Genomic DNA, 23,629 nt, shown 5'->3' with positions numbered 1-23,629 from the left:
CACAGCCGCGCCAAAGATGTCTCGGCGAGGGGAGTGTTTGGTATAGCCGTTTGTGCAAGAAGGGACGTGCAATCGGGACTAAGGACTCCAGACTCGCACTCTCACAGCAGAGTGAGCGAATGGCGTAATTGACATTGTTTGGAGCTCTTAACAGATTTAGACAACTTGCGGTTGGCTAAATGTTGAGCTTTCATCCATGGAGCCAGTGGGCAAAAATGCAGCTTTTTAAATTTTGTGGGTGGAATGAATCATAGCAGTGCTTGGTCCAGCATTCTGCTGGTAATGACTGAAGTGCATTAATGTGAAAGGTACGTTAAAAGCGTTCAAAGACTCATCCACCAAAGGAGAGAGCAGGAGCATGAGAACTTGAGTGCCAATTAAAATATTGAACACTAACGAGACTGTACACAGTGTTGGTAAAAAAACATGAGAACCCTTTACAATTTTTGTGTATTTCTGAATACATTTGGCTTGACATGTGATCAGATCTTCACTGAATTCCTTAAACGAGATAATTAAACAAATGGCACAAAACATAATAATTTTCAAATGTAATTACTGAGCAAAAATATCCAATATTAAGAATTTGGAAAAAGCTATTGAGTCTCGCTCGGCTGGAAAAGGTTGCAAAACCATTTCTGAAGTGTTTGGCCTCCACCAGTATGTTGTGAGGCAGATGTTATACAGATGGAAGAAATTCAACACCGCTCTCACTCTCCTAATAAGCAGTTGTCTGTCACAAATCACCCTAAGGACATGGGAATAATTTTACTGAAAGTCACAAAGAACCACAGGGGGACAAATAAGTAGCTACAGACCTCACTGGGTAATGCCAGTGTTCATGAGACCACCGTCAGGCAAACACTGCACAAGAACACTGTACATGGCAGGGTAGCACTCCCCCAAAATAACACCACTCATAATACCGCTCCCCCAAAATAACACCACTCATAATACCACTCCCCCAAAATAACACCACTCATAATACTGCTCCCCTAAAATAACACCACTCATAATACCGCTCCCCCAAAATAACACCACTCATAATACCACTCCCCCAAAATAACACCACTCATAATACCACTCCCCCAAAATAACACCACTCATAATACCGCTCCCCCAAAATAACACCACTCATAATACCGCTCCCCCAAAATAACACCACTCATAATACCACTCCCCCAAAATAACACCACTCATAATACCGCTCCCCCAAAATAACACCACACATAATACCGCTCCCCCAAAATAACACCACTCATAATACCTCTCCCCTAAAGTAACACCACTCATAATACTGCTCCCCCAAAATAACACCACACATAATACCGCTCCCCAAAAATAACACCACACATAATACCGCTCCCCAAAAATAACACCACTCATAATACGCTCCCCCAAAATAACACCACTCATAATACCGCTCCCCCAAAATAACACCACTCACAATACCGCTCCCCCAAAATAACACCACTCATAATACCGCTCCCCTAAAATAACACCACTCATAATACCGCTCCCCTAAAATAACACCACTCATAATACCGCTCCCCCAAAATAACACCACTCATAATACCGCTCCCCCAAAATAACACCACTCTTAATACCGCTCCCCAAAAATAACACCACTCATAATACCGCTCCCCCAAAATAACACCACTCTTAATACCACTGCCCAAAATAACACCACTTATAATACCACTCTCCAAAAATAACACCACTCATAATACCGCTCCTCAAAAATAATACCACACATAATACCGCTCCCCAAAAATAACACCACTCATAATACCGCTCTGCAAGAATAACACCACACATAATACCGCTCACCAAAAATAACACCACTTATAATACCACTTGCCAAAAATAACACCACTCATAATACCGCTCCCCAAAAATAACACCACACATAACACCGCTCTCCAAAAATAACACCACTCATAATACCACTTTCCAAAAATAACACCACACATAACACCGCACTCCAAAAATAACGCTGCCACACCATCTGAAGTTTGTTGGATGCTATGTGGCCAAGCCAGAAACCTGAATCTGAAGAATGTTCTTCAGAAGCTGAAGCCAAAATGGAAGTTTTGTTGTGAGTGACAGTGATATGATGTGGGGGGCTTTTCTGCCTCAGGTCCAGAACGACTTGCCATTATGGATGGACCTGTGAATTCTGGACTGTACCACAGGAGAATGTCAGGATATGTCTGGGAACTGAAGCGTCACTGTCAGTGGGACATGTAGCAAGACAGCGACTCAACCCAATGGAAATGATGTGGAAAGACCTTAAGAGTGGTGCATGCAGGGAACCCCCAAACCGCTGACACCCCCTGGGCTACAGCAGTGCTGTAAGGTGGAGGGGGTCCGTTGTGCAACTTTGACCACCAGTTACCAGAAACTTGTGGCTGAAATTACTCTATACAACAAAGATATTTGTAGTTGAACAATTTTGCTCAGTAAAAAAAACCCAAAAAAACTATTGTTATTTTGTATCATTTGTTTAATTGGGTCCTCTTAATCTGGCTTTAGGGTCCAAATGAAAACTTGATCACGTTTCAGGTCATATTTATGCAGATAAACAGAAAGCGCTCATGAACTTTCTAGAGGCACTGCAACACAGGGTGATAAGAAAGAAGATTCGTGTTGCTAAAGGTCTTTTTGCATCCTTATCAGTGGCTCAGCTCTCCCGACCGGAGAACAGTGGACAGCAGACAGCAAATTGCCTCATGGGGATGGGTGGAGCCTAGCCCGGATGGGTGGAGCTCAGCACGGTGTGATATCCCACATGTTTATAATGGTGGCGCACTCCACCTGCTCAGACCCACGTGATGCAAAACCAAAGTCTCTGCCTCTGTTTAACATCTCAGAGATGTTTCATGTGCTGCTGCAGAGACTCGGATGACAACAGAACAGGACATAGATTGGATAATCCTGTTGTTTCCCCCCGTCAAAAACACAATCCCTGAGCAAAGCCATGCAGTGTGTGATCTGTGTATGTCATCTCTGAAATGATGGAAGCCTGGTTTTTTGGAAAGAAAATTTCAAACCGCCGCACATGACACTGTCGCAGGAGGACATGGCTACATTCTGCCGCAGGAGACTGTTTATGAAGGTAGACGCACGTTGTTTCCTGGCATTCGTGGAGTTCTTGCGTCTTGGACTACAGGGTTTACACTCTTTGTCTGTTCATGACAATAGCAGCGACAGACTAGAATGATACCAGTAAGGTGCACATCTTATATGGGTGTTCCACATTTCACAATGTCAAGTGTAGCAAATAATTCATAGGGAATTGTGTCTTAAAGCTGGCCTTGGAATAAACATGGAAATAAAGCCAAAAAACAGAGACCCTCTGTGCACATAGTGCTTTTTTTTTTTTTTTTTTTTTTATCACAATAGCATAAATGCCGATATATATTTAACCTCTTGCCTTAGAAAAGACATGCAAAAGTGGCACAAAGATATAGCAAGGCAAAGGCAGAGGTGCTTTACTGGGCTGTGGACACGCAGAACAGCATTATGTCAGAGCGGACTGAGCCAGTTAGGGCTCACAGTTTTGACAGTCGCTACTGTAATTCGTTTTTAGCCAGTGCACATAAACTAACATATCGTTGTTCGATACAATTTAGTCTCTCATGTGCATAAGCCGTCGTTCAATCTAAAAAGCGGAATGTATATTCAGTGTCCCTTTAAAAACAAAATCACGATGCGAAGCCCCTCCATTGCAGTACCCCCGAGCGCCGCCGGGCGCGTCTTTGCTCCATTTCTGAAGCTCTCCCGGTCCATCCTTTCCGTGCGAAGGACGAGTGAAGACATCGGCGTTTTTGATCAGGTCCGGGCGCTCAAATCCGTGAGGAGCGGATCAGCAGTCCCCGGGCAGCCCCTTACCTCCGCGGTGGCGAGGTCGACGCGCGCAAAGACGCGCCTGGACGTCCGACGAGGAGCTGCGCTGTGGATTAATATCAGTTTTCCTGCGTAAGGGGAAATCGTTTTGAGGTTACTCTACCAAATAGTTGGACCCAATCATGTTGAGCGCTTGACTGAAGTCTTTTTTTCCCCCCATGGCTGTTTCGGATTCTTTTTTGGCACGAAATGCTCTCTGAAAAAAAAATTGGGAAAGGCAAAGAGGGGAATTGACGAATATTGGAAATAATTCTTTATGGTAATTATGTACAAATATTTTTCTACTCTCACAAGGTCGTTTTTTTTTTTTTTTTTTTTTTTTTTTTTTGTTTGTTTTGTTAAGAGGGATGTCGTGTCTTATTTATTACCCCGTTTGCGAGTGTCGGTGTATTCTGACGGATGGAGGCGAAAGTACGGAGAGGCGGTGAACTTGCGTGTGTCGCCTGCTCGGCTCTCCTCCAGTTTGCGGCTGATGGTCTGAGGAATTTCCGCTGAAAGGCTCCGTTCGGAAGAGCCAAGGACGCGTCTAACCGAGAGAATCGCGAGGTCCGATAGCCCCCAGTCCTCGCGCCTTCCTTTGTGGCGGATTTAGACAGAGAAGGGTTTTTTTGCCCTCCGTGGTCGTGGAATTATAATTGTGTCCGTGAGTTCATTTGGTCGGTGAATGTGACGAGGAGATGAAATAATCAGACATTTAATAACACCTGCAAGGCTGAAAGAGACTCACTGCCAGCAGTCAAGTGGAGGGAACATGTTGGCTAATGTACCCCTCACCCTCCCATCCCTGCAAATGCTATCAGAATAGTCTGTTCTCTTTTGATTAAGGTGAATCTCATTTTAGCAGCTTTAATTAGACTGAATCTGACAAATGACTCTAGCTAATATGAATTGACTGCTGACGGTGATTCGGGACTCGGTTTGACTCGGTCTGATTGCGCTTTTCTGATGGAAATCCAGGCACTGAGAAAACGTGCATGAGAAACATTTGTCGGGATGGAGCTGCTTTGACCAAACCGCAAAAAAGCAACAAAAAATACGGTCTAAATATTGCAGTATAATAACACTCCTGAATTATCAAACAGTCGAATGACCGTGGGCACAATTTGAGCGGACGTAATGCCATGATGACTAATGGTAGACACTGGCTGCCTGGCCCGTTTGAATCGTATTTATTTATTTGTTTGTTTGTTTTTGCATAGTAAATCAGGGTGCGTGAGCGAGCCCGCTTTGGGCGATCGCCCGCGAGCGCTCCAGGGTACGTGCGCAGGACGCGGCGACGTTTAATCCACAGACGTACTAGTTCTAATTCAAACACGTCTGAAATCGATGTAACTTTTGCTGCGTGTTTTTTTTTATTTTTTATTTTTGGCAGAACACTGAGCTGAAACTTACAGCCCGGCCTTGTCAACGAACCACACGAAGCGCCAGTTATCAGACTGCGTTTCCCCTCTTTTCTTGGGCTATGTGCAGTCTACATTAAAAGTAGCCCGTATCACACTTCGCACGTTTGCATCAAAGCATGCAAATCGTTTCAGGCGTTTGCTTAGAAAGAGCAACACCGTGGCATCCGTTAAGCCACGAGCCCGGCACGGGGTTCTCTTGCGCGCGCATGGGAAGGAGAGCTTGCGGTGAACGCGTTTCTGCAGCCGGTGGGTCTACGGTACAGGTACCGGGTCCGTACAGGGGAGGGAGCTAGTTCATAAATAATGGAAACCTTGACGCGGTTGCACTGGTGACGGGATCCTTCACCCGTTGCCTCTTGGCTTTTCCCTTGGACACCATGTAACGGTTCTCTCCGAACCCGTGGAGGCGTTTCCGTGACTTTGGGGATGAGCGTTCGTTAAGCGGCAAACGAGCCTCGGGATCCGCTTCCCCTTCGTCTCTAATTAAAACTGCCCAGTTGATGTTTAGGTTTCCCTCCCCCAGTATGATGTCCGTGTCCCTTATTTTATATACATCCAGTTAACGGTCTTCATAATGAAGATTAGAGAGCCGTCGAACTGTTCGAGTTGCGACTTCAGTGCAGTATATAGCAGACATTCCTTCACATTAGCCGCGTATATTATTTCAGGTGAGTTTACTTAAAACTAGGCAGCTGTGTCAGTGTTTTATGTTAATTCATGGTCTGAAAGTAACTTCCGGCGGTGCAGGGCAGAAAATGTATGAGTTGCCCCTGGTGACTTAAATATCATGGTGTGTGTTTTTTTTTCTTTTTGCTGTGTGTCTTTCCATCCACCAGGGGGGATTTTACCTGTTCGTCTGTACCGACTATTTCAGCCGTGTGGGATTTTTTTTTTTTTTGCATGTACACGCCACTTCAACTCCCAGTTCAGCTAGACTTCTGCTAGTCCAGAACTGACCCTTTTTGTATTTCCGCCTCGTTCTGCGTCACAGTGCCAGTATAAGATCAAATGTCAGCGGGACTACAGCTTTTCGTCAGATGGCATCCCATTCGGTTCACGTATCCCCCCCCCCCGTAGGTGTGTGATTCATGGCTGACTCAGACATAGGAGCAGTAAAAAAAAGCCCTACCAGAAACTGAAGTTTTTAGCAGTATTTTTTTTCCCTACTTCTTTTTGTCTGTGCGAAGGTAAACTTGGGTTTGTGGCAGGCGTGTCTGCTATCATTGCCTCCAGATGGCATCAGCTTCTATTCCTCACTCTAAACACATTATTTTCAACGTCTTCTACTGCCCCTTGCTCATATGGGCTAACTTCACTTGTGCATTGATATTCCACAGAGCGCAAGCGTCTGTTTTTCCAATCTTGGATTTGGCCAAATATCCTAAGCCTACTTCTGACAGCTAACTGATGACCGCCGACACGGATCACGACAATTCCATCTTGTGATGTTAACCCGGGGCCCTCAGAGACAGTTTCGAGCCTGTTTTGGTCATTTTGGTTATTTGTAGATTCTCAGTTCCAAGTATCTCATCTGTACATGCTGGTGTGACCTTCAAATACTGAATTTTGCTCCATTTTATTAAACAAAACATTGCATAGTGATATCATGTCGCATTAGGCTCTCGAAGTGAGCTTCAGAGAGCCCTATGTCCCATGTGTCTAGTATATGCTATACGCGTTATTTTGGAGAGCAACATATCTGTCCTGACCTTGATGGGAAGTGACAGAATAATGTTTTCCTTCATAGCATTGCATATTGTGATTTAGATGCTGCAGTGCTGAGTTATACCCTGTTACGTCCGTGCAGTACTGTTCAGTACTGAGTTATGCCCTGTTATGCCTCTGCAGTGCTGAGTTATACCCTGTTATGTCTGTGCAGTGCTGTTATACCCTGTTATATTGGTGCAGTACTGAGTTATACCCTGTTTTGTTTGTGCAGTGCTGAGTTATGCCCTGTTATGTCTGTGCAGTACTGAGTTACACCCTGTTACACCTGTGCAGCACTGAGATATATCCTGCTATGTCTGTGCAGTACTGAGTTATACCGTGAAATGGTTGAGGTCACATGATACTGTGGAATGGCCCAGGTCACATGACACTGTGGGATGGCCCAGGTCACATATATTTTCAGGCTTTTTGCTTGAATTTAAACTGCTACTTCCTGTTGATGTTTCAGATCAGTCAGTCTGCTGAAGTTAAATATTCCATGTCTGTTTTCTGCCATAGCACCTACTTTAGCACCTCATATATGTCAGAGAGTAACTGTATAACTCGGAGTGAAAGAAGAGCTGTTTCAAGCCTTTACAAAAAGACAGCTGACTGTTTTTACATATCACACCAAAGGCATGTTGGAACCTGCTGGTGTGTTCTGTCATGGGGAGTGTGAATGCCCTGTCATGAAAGCAAAGCCACGCATGGATGTGTGGTTTCCAGTGCTCTCCCATTATGGGGTACTTCTGCATACTGGCTTTTTAGTTTCCCATTTGCCGAGTTCCAGACAAAGATCTGTGTAGCAAGTCTCCGGTGAAGGTCCGTGCTGACGTGGCCGCACCCGGCAGGCCGTGGGAGAACCTTCTGAAGAGCGATGATACTGCCATCTCCAGCCTGGGCATGTGGGCTGAGTGTGTGGGGGGGGGTGCGCATGCCCTGCGACCTGTGTGAAGACATGAAAGACCACAGCACCACCGGTCAAATGTTTAACGCGCGCGCGACTGGCGTCATGGGTGCACTGCCCAGATGACGCGAAAGGGCAGATCTTAGATCTGGCGTGACCTCGGCAGATGGGGAGAGAGGACAGTGTAGGGTACAGTGCCGGTGGGTGTGCCGAAGACACACAACACTCGTATGGACACAAATATGGATCTCTGTTCTGCCGCGGTGTAGTGAGATGATCTCGTAAACATTACACCTGGTAGATGCATTCTGGCTGGGTTCTTTTCACTACAGCCAAAACCTTTCAACCAAAGAGTGTTGGGCCCAGTCCAGTGGAAAAGGACCTTTCCTCGTGACTCCGGTTCGTACCGAGAGCGCAACGCTCTCTCTTCCCTGCACACATGCTGGCACCTTGGAATGACTTGACCTTTCTCCTTCCGTTTCAGCGTTGCCATTTTAATAGGCCGGCAGTCTTTTTTCTTTGTATCTCTCCATTATTTTTGACACTCTGGAGACAAATATTTTTCTTTTGTACCTTTTAAGGGAAAAATTCATTGGGCACAGGGTGTAGTGAGGGCTCGGCGTGCCGGACTCGGCTAAACTGTCCTAATGGACCACCCCCCCCCCCCCCCCTCGTCATCGGCTCAGTCAGAATTCCACTTCACACCTCTCGATCGGTGGAGGAGTCACAGGGCTGTGTGGATCGATGGGCAACCTGCCGCCATCATTGAGAGAGAGAGAGAGAGAGAGAGAGAGAGAGAGAGAGAGAGAGAGAGAGAGAGACAGACAGACAGACAGAATGAAAGAGTTGCAGAGGGAGAGAGAGAATGAGTGAGAGATGTAGTGAGAGGGAGGGACTGAGAGAATGAGGGAGATGGAGAGAGAGAGAGAGAGAGAGAGAATGAGGGAGAGAGAGCGAGGGAGCGACAGTGCCCCATTCTCTCTGTCTTTGAGTATATTTACATATGCATACCCACTCACTTTCAAAGGCACACTGTTGCCTGTGCTACAGACGTGGTATGCCTTGCAAATTCATGTGGAGTGTTTGCAGATATTGCATGCAGTGTCTTTTCCATTCACTGGTCGTTTGTTATGTGCTGCTGTTCCAAGCAATCAACACCCTGACAAATCACCTTATCTCCAGGAAATCAACACCCTAGCAAATCACCTTATCTCCAGGAAATCAACACCCTAGCAAATCACCTTATCTCCAGGAACTGAACACCCTAACAAGTCACCTTATCTCCAGGAAATCAACACCCTAGCAAATCACCTTATATCCAGGAAATGAACACCCTAGCAAATCACCTTATCTCTAGGAAATCAACACCCTAACAAATCACCTTATCTCCAGGAAATCAACACCCTAGCAAATCACCTTATCTCCAGGAAATGAACACCCTAACAAGTCACCTTATCTCCAGGAAATCAACACCCCAGCAAATCACCTTATATCCAGGAAATGAACACCCTAGCAAATCCCCTTATATCCAGGAAATCAAGATACCCTAACAAATCCCCTTATATCCAGGAAATCAACACCCTACCAAATCACCTTATATCCAGGAAATCAAGATACCCTAACAAATCACCTTATATCCAGGAAATCAATACCCTAACAAATCACCTTATCTCCAGGAAATCAACACCCTAGCAAATCACCTTATCTCCAGGAAATCAACACCTTAGCAAATCACTTTATATCCAGCCATTCAGAGTACATTATTATTAACCAGAGATAATCTGATGCATGTTTCACCATAGCAAGAACAGGCTTTGGAATTTGTATCTCACACAGCTTAATCAAAGAAATTAATTAACGGGCCCTGTACTATGCAGTGGAAAATGTTAAAAGCTCGAATTACTGTGTTGATTTCCAAGTGACCATCAAGGTCATCCCAAATCTGTACTCTGTGCTCCCCAAATGAAGAAATACGGTAGTAACGCACCCATTTGATTCCTCCCTCGTTTGCACTTCTAACCCCCCAAGCACTTTTATGCCTCTTCCCAGCACTTCAGCAACTTCATAATTACAACTTTGATGTCAAATCATTTAATTGGTCCTCATCGTTAGTTGACTGGCTTCCACTGATAGATTGAAAGGACCCCTTTGCTGTGTAAGGTCTGGCCTCCTTCCCTGTTTGCGTTTCTGGGAATGTAATCTGATTGTGTGGTTTATTATTTTCTGAATGCAATGGTAATGATGTTCCCACGCAGGCTGTATTCAGGCACGCAGGCTGCAAGCCCTTGCACGGAGTGAGTGGGATGTGCTGTTCCCTCTCTCGGCGCCCTGCCGTTGGTCGAGCGCTCAGGCTGTCGATGACGGCTGTTCGGTTTCCACGCCAACATAGTGCTTCACTGATGACTTCATAGAGCAAATGTCACAAAATGGTAGCCAGGTGAAATTACCCCCCCCCCCCCCCAAAAAAAAAAACCCCAACAAAAACACAAAAACCCAACCAAAACTTTTTTGGTTTGTAACTCTCTTTGCATTCATAGAAGTAAAGTTTGTGTGTGTGAATGTGGCTGTCAGAGAGAGAGAGAGAGAGAGAGAGAGAGAGAGGCAAAGTTAGAAAGAGAACAGAGATGGAGATTCCACTTTTACACCAACAAAGTGGTAGCACAGAATTTGTCTCTCAGGCGTGTGGGCAGGCTGCTGGAGATTGTGTGGGAAAGAGGGAGTGTGTGAGCTGTTGGGGCAGCCGTGGCTCCTCCCCCTCACCCCTCAGCTCAGCCGTGGCCCCTCCCCCCACCCCTCACCTCAGCCGTGGCTCCTCCCCCTCACCCCTCACCTCAGCCGTGGCCCCTCCCTCAGAACACTTGCTAGCATGCACAGCTGTGCACGCGCCTGTGTGCTTGCCACTCGGAGAGACCTCTCGGACAAGATGACCGCGCTTGGATAAACTCCTCGCTGTGAGTGTCTGGGACTGGGAAACATGGCTCTGATCTTAGCTTGGCCCACCGTTGCAATTTTTCTTGCTTGACATGCCGGAAACCGCTGCTTACAGATTATGTGACTGATAGCAGAAGCACTCTGCACCTCCTCCCACCATGGTTCTCCTCGCCCACTTCCCCGGAGGCTCTGGTTATGATCAGTGCCTTTTTAAAACCACGACAGACACATAGCAGGTTCTTTCCAGCGATGGTTTAGAGAGGGCTGTTAACTGACATGGTCTCCTCCTCATTCCTTGCACAGAGGATATATTTTCACACTTGTGCTATAAGGGTAAATCACACCACTGTTCCCACATTGTGCCTCTGTACCTGCTAAAAAACACATACCTCCCTCCCTCCTGTGTTTCAGTCATCTCTGTTGTTATGTCAGAACCAAAGGATGATTGACAGGTTTTAGAGAGACCTGTTGATACCGTGAACAGTTCACATCACGGATGGGCTGCTTTTTAAACCAGGCCATAGAGGAGACACTCCCCCAGTCTCTCAGCGTTTACCCCGCCCCCAGATGCCACCTGACCTGGAAACTAAGCATGTCAGCGAAAAGAGGCGTATAAGCCGCCACCTATAAATCTCCCCCGAAGCCTTATTGCAGGGGAATGGGATCGTTAAGGTCAGCGGGAAGCTGGCGCAGACCTAAACCGCACAGAGACGGACTGCCTTCCTTCTGACGGACTGCCGTGTTAAGCCGCCTCCCTGCCCCGGGTCCCACTCTTCAGACAGCTCGCACGAAAATAATAGGCAGTTTGTTTTCCACGCCACGCTAGCGCGTCTAATCAAAGGCCTTCCCCACACCTCCTATGGAGCAAATATTTGGAACTTCATTAAAAGTTCTTAGATTTGAATTCTTGCTTCTGTCATGCTTTCTTTTTTAGCGTGCGTATTTACACATATATTGGGTATGCTGGAGAGAAACCTTTATTTTAGAAGCAGCGTGGTGTGTTCTTGGAATTTACTGAGTCAACGTAATCTTACCAGGACTTTTACTTTGCGCGGTACAGATAACGGCCCTTCTAACTGGGTATTTGGGCTCAAAAAGCTTTACTGTGCCTAAATACTTCCAGGCCAGAAGAAAGCAAAGCCTAAACCTAGAGACATGGGCAACAATCTTTGCAGAAAGACAAGTGAAGCACACGGAACGTGGGAAGTGTCTGAGAGTCCGGCCCGGCTGTGGACAGGATGGATGGTGGTTAGAAGCTGGTGTCTGAATGTCCTCCAGACCAAGACCACTTTTAGACACCAAAGGACTTAGAATGAATGTGAAATGATTCTTCAATTCTTTTGAAAAAAATGTAGTAACAAAGAAGCTTTTGAAAGTGTTGGGCCTGTCTGCAGACAGACTTGCTTAAAGAGTTATCTTTATTATGTAGTCGCCCTCTGAGCATAAAACATGAAACACAGACAATGACTCCATTTTGCCAAAGCATTTTTTAACCCCCCTCTCCACACATACACACACACACTCTCTCACATGCACACACACACCCACACACACACGTGCATGCACACAGACTCACACTCACACACTCTCGCACACAGACGCACCCACACACGCTCTCTCTCACACACACACACACACACACACAGACACACACACACACACACTCTCTGTCTAGCTCTTCCTCTCCACCTGCTCTCCTTATCCCATCTCTCCTCCTGACATTCCCACTCATCACACATGCTGCATTTTACAGCCAAAAATATCCGACTTTTTTTTTTTTATTATCCGTGCCCCAATCTGAACATTTGTGCGAATCATGACGACCACGTCTAGCACTGCAACCCCCGTGCAGTTTTTCTGGATGCTACACTGTAAAAAAACCCAACAACAACCTCCCAGCAGTTTTATGATCCCATTAACAATACAGTACACAATCAATGCAGTGGATTCCTCCTTTAATGCCTCGTGTTTATCCATTTGTCTAATTATTTGAGGGCACTGACAAGTTTGCGTTCGTCTGGCTGCGTGTCGGTTGCCTGTTCCTGTCGATAGGCACGATTTGTTTTGAACTATGCGGTGAGAAGGACAGAAGAGGGGTGTGGCCACATGACTGCACAGCCGTAGGTAAATACATAAATACATAGGTAAATACATAGGTAAAAATACATAAATACATAGGTAAATACATAAATACATATGTAAATACATAGGTAAATACATAAATACATATGTAAATACATAGGTAAATGCATAAATACATATGTAAATACATAGGTAAATACATAGGTATAAATACATAAATACATAGGTATAAATACATAAATACATAGGTATAAATACATAAATACATAGGTAAATACATAGGTAAATACATAGGTAAATACATAGGTAAATACATAGGTAAATACATAAATACATAGGTAAATACATAGGTAAAGACAAATACATAGGTAAAGACATAAATACATAGGTAAATACATAGGTAAAAATACATAAATACATAGGTAAATACATAGGTAAAAATACATAAATACATAGGTAAATACATAAATACATAGGTAAAGACATAAATACATAGGTAAAGACATATACATAGGTAAATACATAAATACATAGGTAAATACATAAATACATATGTAAATACATAAATACATAGGTAAATACAGCAGATGAATACAAACAATGGCAGACAAATCAGTGGAAATTCTAAGGCCCTCCCTACAGCATCAGGTCAGGTTTAATTACCCACCAGCGTTGTAAAACAAGTGGACCATAGTTGAGCTCTACAGCAGTAAGACCAGCTAATATATATTATTATGTCTTGACATAAGACACTGCCCAGCATATAAAAATCTAATGATCAATAATCTTTTAATAACAATATCCCTGTTCTATCCCCCTAAACGAAACTGTAAAAACCAAAAAAGATAGGGTTAGGAGGCTTCTTTGAGATGGACAGCATGTCAAAGTGCTGGGATTTTCCCAGTGCACTGGGATTCTCCCAGTCTGATCAGACCTCCGCCTTTTGGCTGTGGCATGTTTTACTCAGGGTGTCGTATATATTTTTGGCCATGCCGAGCAGGAAGTCTCGGAGTAAGATTAGCGGGTGCCGTTATCTTGGGGATAGAGAGCGGGGTTCCTGGGATTTACTCCCTGCTGGACGCACCGTACGTCATTCCGGAAACGGCGACTCCTCCGTCTCTGGCGCTGAACGAGCCGCTTGTTGGGATAAGCCATTTCCAGCGCGTGCGCGGCTTTACAGTAGCGTCCGGGACAGACATCTCATTGTTGGCGAACATAACCCCCGTTGTGCTGGCTGAGGGAGCTGGTGTGCGACCCCTGGAACACCGGCTCGTCGTCCCCCCCTGCCCCCGGGTACCTCCATGTCCGGCGTTAGCACTTTTCTGACGGACACAAACGGCGCGTTTATAAATGAGCCTGAAAAAATGTTCGTCATATCTCAGCTTTGAACGCGAAGGCCATGAATCTCAAACGTCGCGTGCCACGAGTGATGTGAAATGTGAGGCCCTTTTCCCCCTTGAGCTGCATTTGATTCTGTTTGTCCCTGGTCTTAATTAGCGTCAGTCTCCACACAGTGAGGTTGTTCTGGTAATGTTCAGGCTAACGAGCCGAATGTCACTCCTTCTCTTCCGCAGGCGGACTGCCGGGAGTCAGAACACGCCTTTTATTTTAACGCATTAATTCACGCCACAGCCATATCGCTTTCCCAGCTCTGACATTTGGAAGGTGATGTCAGGAAGTCCGGAGGTGTTCCTAAGCTAGCTCCATCTCCGCGCCTGGGTATGATGGATCCTCCGTGGCGTCAGCGAGCCGCTATTCTGGAACATTCCGCCGGATAGCGACTGCGCAGGATTGTAATGGCCAGTGGAGCCTCTTTCCCCATCTGCCTGTAGCTCGATGCTAATTAATTCTTTTTTATTTCCTGTAGGATATAGACCCGAGGCTTGATTTATCTGCGAACAGTCCTGTGCCAGTGACCACCGTCCCCTCCGCCCACAGCCAGGATGGAGAGCCGTGCTATCGATAGGATGCAACCTGACGAATTGCGTGTGCTGCGCACAGCGGAGTTGTTGCCGGCCCGCGAGTAGCAATCGATGTGGGAATACCTGCCACTGAGAGCCTCGAGAGTCCTGCGTCCCGAAAGTCTGGCTACTCGGCTTCGATCGAGCCCGCCCTGCCATCGGATCTAAACTAGCGCCACCGCTGGCCGTCGGCGGGCGGTGCGGTGGGGACGACCCGCGCCGCGGAGGAGCGCGCACGCGCCCGGAGCCGGAGCCGGCCACCATGCGCGCAGCGGCGGCGGGCCTGCCCGGCCTGCTGTGGGCACTGGCGTTGGTGCTGGCGGCGCCGGCCGCTGCCGCAGAGAAGCTGGACGAGGCGGACCCCGTGGTCACCACGACCTACGGCAAGCTGAGAGGTTTCAAGAAAGAGCTCAACAACGAGATCCTAGGACCTGTCATCCAGTTCCTGGGGGTGCCCTACGCGGCGCCCCCTACAGGGGAGAGGCGCTTCCAGCCCCCCGAGGCGCCTGTGTCTTGGCCGGACGTCCGAAACGCCACCCAGTTTGGCCCGGTATGTCCCCAGACCATTCTGGAGGGCAGGTTGCCAGACGTCATGCTTCCCGTATGGTTCACCAACGGCCTGGAGGTGGTCGCATCCTACGTGCAGGAACAGAGCGAGGACTGCCTGTTCCTAAACATCTATGTGCCCACGGAGGATGGTGAGTTCGTGTGTGGAGGCCTGGACAGACGGACCTGCCTGTCTCATGCCTCCATGTCAGCTGTGTGCTGACTAGTGTGCGGGCCTAGAAAAGCATGACCTCCGCATGTCGACATGCATGCCACTGCTTTTGTGTGTGTGTGTGCGTGTGTGTGTGTGTGTGTGTGTGTGTGTGTGTGTGAGAGTGTGTGTGTATGTGTGTGTGTGTGTGTGCGCATGCGTGCGTGTGTCTCACTCTTCATTTCTCACCCATGTGCTCTAGCACGTCCATTTTAAGACGAAGCCGGTTCCTTCAGCTCCTCCTCCCCCACACTGTAGCCCCTCCCCCCACACTTTAGCCCCACCCACACACTATCCCGCCAGCACCTCATAACGTGTCTGCGGTGTGTGCTGGCACAGCGAGATAGTGAGATAGAATTACAGAGAGAGAACGTCTTTTGTAGTACTAATGATGATGACGACGACGACTAAGCTGCTGATTAAAATGCTAATGAGGATGTTTTGACGATGAGAAGGAGGAGCTCCTCATGTGACTCTCCCTCCCTCCCTCCCTCCTTAGTGCTCCTGCATGCTCCTGATGTCTGTAACAGAGCCCCGTGTTATTTGTTAGTTTTTATTCATTTTGCAGTCAAAAGAATATCCAAGGAATGTGCCAGGAAACCCGGCAAGAAAATGTGTAGGAAAGGAGGTATGTACGCACTGACATGAAACCTGACTAGATCAGCCCCACAGCAAAACACAGAAGCTCCGCCCTCACTCAGGTGGTGGCGCGCACCCCTCCCCCGAACACACGCCTCGGTCCTCTGAAGTGCCACCGTGTCAGAGAAGGGGCCTTTCGAGTGCACTTTGAATTTGCAGAAGCTAATCACAATTAAAAGCGATGCTATCTGGATTCCGTTGGCTCACGCCGGCCAAATCGATCATTTGGCTTCATCGAGATAATGCCCCCCCATGCACCCCCCCACACACACCCCACTGTGTATTCCCTGTCACAGGCTGCCCTGTAGGTGGAGCGATGTAGTGGCTCTCATTAATACAGTCTCGATTGTGTCTGACCTGCTACTGCCCTGCTACACAGAAAAAGATCTGTGGGAAATTTGGCAGATGAGGCTAAGAAAAGATGGCTGGGACCCAACTTCCTGGTCCCTTAATCCCCCCCCAACCCACACCCCCAACCTACTACCCCCAACCCACACCCCCCAACCTACTACTCCCAACCTAAACCCCATCTACTACCCCAACCCACACCTCCCAAACTACACCTCCAACCTAATACCCCCAACCTACACCCCCCCAATCCACTACCCCAACCCACTACCCCCCCAACCTACACCTCCAAACCTACACCCCAACCCACTACCCCCAACCTACACCCCTGAACCCACACCCTCCAACCCACACGCACCAACCTACACCCCCAACCCACTACCCCAACCTACACCCCTCAACCTACACCCCGAACCCACTACCCCAACCCACACCCCCGAACTCACTACCCCAATCTACACCCCCCAACCTATACCCCCGAACCCACTACCCCATCCCACTACCCCAACCCACCCCCCCAAACCCACTACCCCAACCCACTACCCTTAACCCACTACCCACACTACCCACACCCCCCAACCTACACCCCAACCCACTACCTCAACCCACAGCCCCCAACCTACTACCCCAACCCACTACCCTCAACCCACTACCCACACCCCCCAACCTACACCCCAACCTACTACCCCAACCCACACCTCCCAACCTACACCTCCAACCTACTACCCCCAACCCACACCCCCCAATCTACTACTCCCAACCTAAACCCCATCTACTACCCCAACCCACACCTCCCAACCTACACCTCCAACCTAATACCCCCAACCTACACCCCCCCAACCCACTACCCCAACCTACCACCCCCAACCCACTAGCCCCCAAACCTACACCCCAACCCACTACCCCAACCTATACTCCCCAGCCTACACCCTTCAACATACACCCCAACCCACACCCTTGAACCTGCTACCCCAGTCTACACCCCCGAACCCACTACCCCATCCCACTACCCCCAACCCACCCCCCCAAACCCACTACCCACCACCCACTACCCCAACCCACCCCCCAACCCACTACCCCAACCTACACCCCCAACCCACTACCTCAACCTACACCCCCCAACCTACACGCCCCAACCTACACGCCCCAACCCACACCCCCGAACCCACTACCCCAATCTACACCCCCGAACCCACTACCCCATCCCACTACCCCAACCCACCCCCTCACAACCCACTACCCCCAACCCACCCCCCCAAACCCACTACCCACAACCCACTACCCCAACCCACACCCCCCAACCTACACCCCCAACCTACACCCCAACCTACACCCCAACCCACTACCCTCAACCCACTACCCCCAACCCACACCCCCAACCTACACCCCAACCCACACCCCCAACCTACTACCCAACCCACTACCCCCAACCCACACCCCCAACCTACACCCCTCAACTCACACGCCCCTTTTCCCCTCTTCTGACTCTAATTCACACTAATCCAATACCTCCTTCCTCAACCACTTCAGTCATTATAAACATGACCTTTCAAAACCTGCAGCCTGCTTTAATCCCACACACAGCTCACGTTTGGAGCTGCCATTTCAGTGTTCACAAATTAACATTATATTTCAAACGATTAAACTTCACATAAACGCCCACGACCGGGTTTGACACAGAAACATTAGGGTGCAGGCCAAGGGGCGTCCTGATAGCATCACATCACTTCTGCCCAAAGTGTTTACCCTGCGATATGAGAAATGTTGTGATATTCATCATATCTAATGTGCAGCGCTAGGCTTTACCTCGTCTCAGTACCTCGTCTCAGCGGTAGAAACAGCATGCTGTGTCATTGGCAGAGCTGGTGAAGGCCTCTGATAGGTGTGTAGGGAAAAACTGCTGTTTTTTGTAATGTTTGCTTTAACGAGACGAACTGTGAATGAACCCTGACATCAGGTCAGACATCTGACACCTAATGAATGCTATCCAATAGTTCTGTTCAATGTATCATTATTGAAATTATTTTAAAAATGCTTATAATGTGAACACTGTATGGAAACTCACTTTTATTATTCCATGTTTTATCGTTTTAACTAAAATATTTTCTATCAACTAATTTTTTTAAAACCCAGATTAGTCCACCGTTTTGTATGTATGCTGTGATAGGAGGTGCAGATGTAACGCTGCACGTAAGGTGGAGGTGTCTGCCAGGGAGGTGTGTGTGGTTCTTCCGTGTTTACGCAGGAGGTTCCAGTCCTTCCGGGAATAATGAAACATTTATCTACTTTTGTCACGCCAACAGACTCAGTTTTACTGAACTGTAACCGACACCCGTTAAAACAGAACGGCTCTCTGGCTCGTCAGAGTTCTATAAGGGACTTGGTGTACTGGTGTCAGTCACAACTGAGACCAGAACTCCTACACATCAGGATTATAGTTTTATCATAAGAATATGCTATTCAAATAGTGCGTAAATGTGAGGATAAGGCATTTATTTGTTTATTTTCCCATCATTTTAATGGCTCTGTTTGTAAGGCAGAGCTGTTCTGCATTTCCTGAGGAGGTGAATACGTCGGCGTGGTAGGGCAGCGCTCTTTTATTCTTCATTAAGATGTTTGGATTTCATTTCTGATTTTGACAGCTTTTGATATTTGACAATATCATAATACCACCACACCCCACAGCCCCAGTCACCTGGCAGCCTGCTTGGACTGGGAATGTCCAGAGGCTGGGGGAGCTTATCGTTCAGGAATCTGGCAGCCAGCTGAGAGTGTGGGTGTAGGGTGTGGTGATGCTCCTCTACTCTTCTACTCCTCCTCTACTTCTACTCCTCTACTCCTCCCCCTCTACTCCTCTAATTCTGCTCCTCTACTCCTCTAACTCTACTCCTCTACTCCTCCCCCTCTACTCCTCTACTCCTCCCCCCTACTCCTCTAATTCTACTCCTCTACTCCTCTAATTCTACTCCTCTACTCCTCCCCCTCTACTCCTCTACTTCTGCTCCTCTACTCCTTTAATTCTACTCCTCTACTCCTTCCCCTCTACTCCTCTAATTCTGCTCCTCTACTCCTCTAATTCTACTCCTCTTCTCCTCCCCCTACTCCTCTACTTCTACTCCCCTACTCCTCCCCCTCTACTCCTCTAATTCTACTCCTCTACTCCTCCCCCTCTACCCCTCTGCTCCTCTACTCTACTCCTCCTCGACACCTCTACTCTTCCTCTTCATCTATCTGTTCTGTTCCTCCTCTACTCCTCTATTCTTCCTCTACTCCTCTTCTACTCCTCTTCTGTCCAACTCAGCCAGGAGATCAGACCTAAAACTCTTCCATGGTGACCAGATTTCCCTGCTCCTCACAGGCTGTTGGGCTGAATTGTAAATTTCCTCTGCAAGATATACTGTAGCATTATAAATAATCAAAGTATTGGGCTTTCTTATTACAATATTAATTTTGGGACACTGAGCAGAAGATCAAGTTCTAACTGATATAATGTACAGGATCAGAACAGGTGAACAGATTTGCTATTTGAGGCAATGACCACGAAAAGAAAGCCAGAGCTCTTATGAGAGTTGTTATTTTCAAGCGTATGCAGTAGTAATGAATCAGAACATTTCCAGAGATTATTTGCATTGCTAACTATTATTTTAATGTTTCATAACAACATAATGTGAAAATGGGTATGCATTCAGTTTACTGTTTACTGATACATAAGAGGCAACAGAATATGGTGCACACAGTTACACGCCCGTGTGTTCTCTGAGAGGATCTGAGCCGCATAGCCAAGCGCACATGAATATTTAAACTGGACACATTTGTGAGAACTTGCATCTCAGCCTCTTTCGGTATAATTTCCTTGCAGTCGTGATTTTCACGGTGCTTCCGGAGTCGGTGCCGTATAAGGCCATTTTAGGAGGGAGATCATGTCGGCCATTTGTGTCACCATGTTCATCCTGACTGAAATCGAAAATGCAGAATACGGTTTTATTTATGGTTCGTAGTCAGATGATTTTGCTCTCTCTCTCTCTCTCTCTCTCTCTCTCTCTCTCTTTCTCTCTCTCTCTCTCTTCATTTTTTTGGTTCTGGTTCCAGATTTGGTTCGTGGACATTTTCTGCCTCTCTGACAGAGCTCTGTGGCCGTAGGGTTATATGTTGTGACAGAGCTCTGACACAGAACGGCAGCCAGATACTGCAAGCCGACACAGGCAGGCGACACACACTGGAGCCTGACACACACCTAAGCTCGAAGCTTGATTTTCTTTCTTGATTTTTTAGGGTTTTATTGTTTTGTTTTGTTTTTTGTCTCTTTGCGCTGCAGACATAAGATTAGTGTACAGTTTAATTTGCGTCTGCTTCAGTAAGCTCTTGCATTCTGCTACAGAGTGTCCAATCACATGACAGAGACACGAACCAGGAAATGACATCACTACAGAGGCATGACCTTACTAGATAAATGACTGAAGTCTTGTCATGTTTTTAAATAGTTTCTATCATTTAAATGTTGAATGCATAGGGCCACGTTGACAAAACATAAATATGAAGTCATGGGAAACTGTGGATGGGACCTAGGACGAAAGTGTGTCTACTTCTTGTCTGAGTGTTGTGGGTGAGCTGACGTTCATGGAACTTGTACTGCAGGGTCTGCGCTGCCTGCAGATGACCCGACGCAGGCGGGCTTTAATGAAACAGGACACACGCTCAGCCCTTCTGCTCAGAGCCCAGAGCCTTCATTGCGTTTCGAATTTAATTCAACCACGTTTGAGCTAGCCAACGGCCTACCTTCTACCATAGCTGTAATTGCATACACAGAAAACAAACAATAAAACCAGAATTTGTATTAATAAGAATTAGATTTTCAGAATTAGAATGCCGCAGTATTAATTGTGAGCATTGCAGCGTTGCATCGGGTCAGTCGGCCTAGAGTGGACGTGTGTAATGTCCCGTCGATACGACCGTCATGGCGAACGGCCGCCCTCCCGTGGATGTGGCGGCGTAGGTGCGTTGGCGCTCTTGGCTTCTACCTGTGGCTCCTGCCGTGTTAATTACAGATCGTGGTGAAGCAGGGCATGTTGGGAGATGCAGGCTGTTCTGGTGCACTTGGCCCAGTTCCCGGGTGAGCGCAGGGTGAGTTCTCGTGAAGTAAATGACAAGTCTTGAACCTGCAGGGGGGGGCGCCGAGATGAAAGAGGAACTGAAGTGCCAAGCTGTTGCAGATGGAGAGGGTGTGGAACAAGGGGGCAAAGGTCACCTTGAGTTGGCAGTGATGGGGCGCTACCTAACCCCACGCTTGGTTCAACACACACACACACACACACACACACACACATCCCCAGGGAGTGGATATTAAACAAATGCAAGATGTCCACGCTGTCATGTGTTCACAAACGCCCTTGAATGCTGTGTGTTCTAATGCCGTGTCTTTATGAATGCATTCATTTTAGCACCATGTTACCTTTTAAAGTTTGACTAGGTCTCCGGACTCACTGAGAGCACTGAGAGTCCTTCTTTCTCGAATTCTGGTTTTATTTTTTAAATTCAAAACATGAGAGAGAGTTTGGGAAGGAAAAACACTAAAGCAGAAAAATGATTAAACAGAAAAACAAGACATGTGAGGTAGACGGTCTTGTCCTTCAGTGTATTGTAGTTCTTGAACCACACGCTTGTGAGCTGAGCTAGTGGATCATGCTCACCTGTGTTTTTGTCCTGAGTTCAACGAGGGGTCACTACTTAGTGATGAATCTCATTAATAAACAGCACTATTTCTGTTAGTGCCCAAGGCCGCAGTACACCTAGGAGTGGTAACAGCACGCCCTTCACAAAGGAGCTCTGTGCAGTTTATTGGAACTTTTTCTTGAAGGATAACTTCACGAGTCGTCCAAATGTGCATCTGCATTTCTTAGTACGTTCCGTTCTAGTGCACCCCACGGTTACAGTCACGTGATTACACCTGACAAAGGCCTACAAGAACTTCTTCAAATATACAAAACCCCAAATCAGGGCCCTGGATTTTCAGTTAAATTCCATAATTAGTTACCATGATCCCTGGGAAGCATAGGTAATGACAGTTTAACACCTCTGGCAGTCAGAAGGAGTCACAGGTGAGTGATCTGCTCACTCTCGTGATGTGTTCAGATGCAGACCTCCTCCGCCCAGTCAGTCGGCCTCCACCAGGGGTCAGGTAGTCACTCTAGAGGTCAGCTACTCACTCCAGGGGTCAGGTAGTCACTGCAGAGGTCAGCTAGCCACTGGAAGCTTCGAAACACGTTCGGAGGAAAGGAGTGTAAGTGGAGATTTCATCTTCCTGCCTGGTCCTCTGAGCATGGACAGATGCCTAAAGGCCAAAGAAGTGAGTGATGAAGGGAAGACCAGCGCATTAAGACCACCACTCGGTAAACGAGTGGTGATGGAGAGAGAGTGAGACAAAGGAAGAGAGCGGGGAGAAATAGAAAGGAAGACAAGCAGGGAATAGGTGTGAGGAGAGAGAGAGAGAGAGAGAGAGAGAGAGAGAGAGCACTATACAAGCCTTGAGCTCATTTGTGGGGTCTTTATAAACAACTGAGCCTCCCAGGCGCTTCCTGTTGAATATTAATTGCGTCGGAACCCGCCATTCCGTGCGGAACGTGGTTCCGTGTGGGAAGCGGATCCGTGGAGCACGTATCACTGCTGCTGCTCCAGCCGAGGACCTCTGCGGTTCTTTTAACGTGACGAGCGGGCAGGCCGTTCATCGCAGAGTCGGATACAAACAGCATTAAAAGCTGCGAACCTCCACAGCTCGGAGTTGACGCCAGCTGTGTTCTTCAGGGACATCTCTCCCAGCTGACGACGGGGCTGTTTCCTGGGGCAGGTCAGGGAGGGGCCGTCTTTCCTGGGTTCACATTTGAGGTGCAACCCAGCTGTCTCTCAGAATGTATTATAGTGTGGGATTTGTATAAGACTGACATGAGTGGAGCTGAAAATGAGCTTATTTCAAATAATACGTTACAGAAGG

General features: G+C 47.4%; 1 protein-coding gene across 7 annotated transcripts in view; it reads left to right on the top strand.

Annotated features, from left to right (window-relative positions):
• nlgn1 (neuroligin 1) overlaps window positions 1-23,629 on the top strand; it is a 185,962-nt gene that overhangs the window by 32,167 nt on the left and 130,166 nt on the right. For 2 of the 7 annotated variants that reach the window (XM_081708243.1, XM_081708238.1), the window contains exons 1-3: window positions 4,034-4,168; window positions 14,807-15,598; window positions 16,226-16,285. In XM_081708243.1, the coding sequence (XP_081564369.1) occupies window positions 15,163-15,598; window positions 16,226-16,285 (496 nt within the window). In that variant the 5' untranslated portion in view covers window positions 4,034-4,168; window positions 14,807-15,162. The other 5 variants (XM_026997148.3, XM_081708242.1, XM_081708241.1 and 2 more) reach the window with 4 other exon arrangements.

Source organism: Electrophorus electricus, chromosome 26 (assembly GCF_041902795.1).
Source record: "Electrophorus electricus isolate QZ-2024a chromosome 26, ASM4190279v1, whole genome shotgun sequence".
Classification (NCBI taxonomy): domain Eukaryota; kingdom Metazoa; phylum Chordata; class Actinopteri; order Gymnotiformes; family Gymnotidae; genus Electrophorus; species Electrophorus electricus.
The sequence above is the reverse complement of the archived record's forward strand: the minus strand, read 5'-3'. Positions and strand labels throughout refer to the sequence as shown.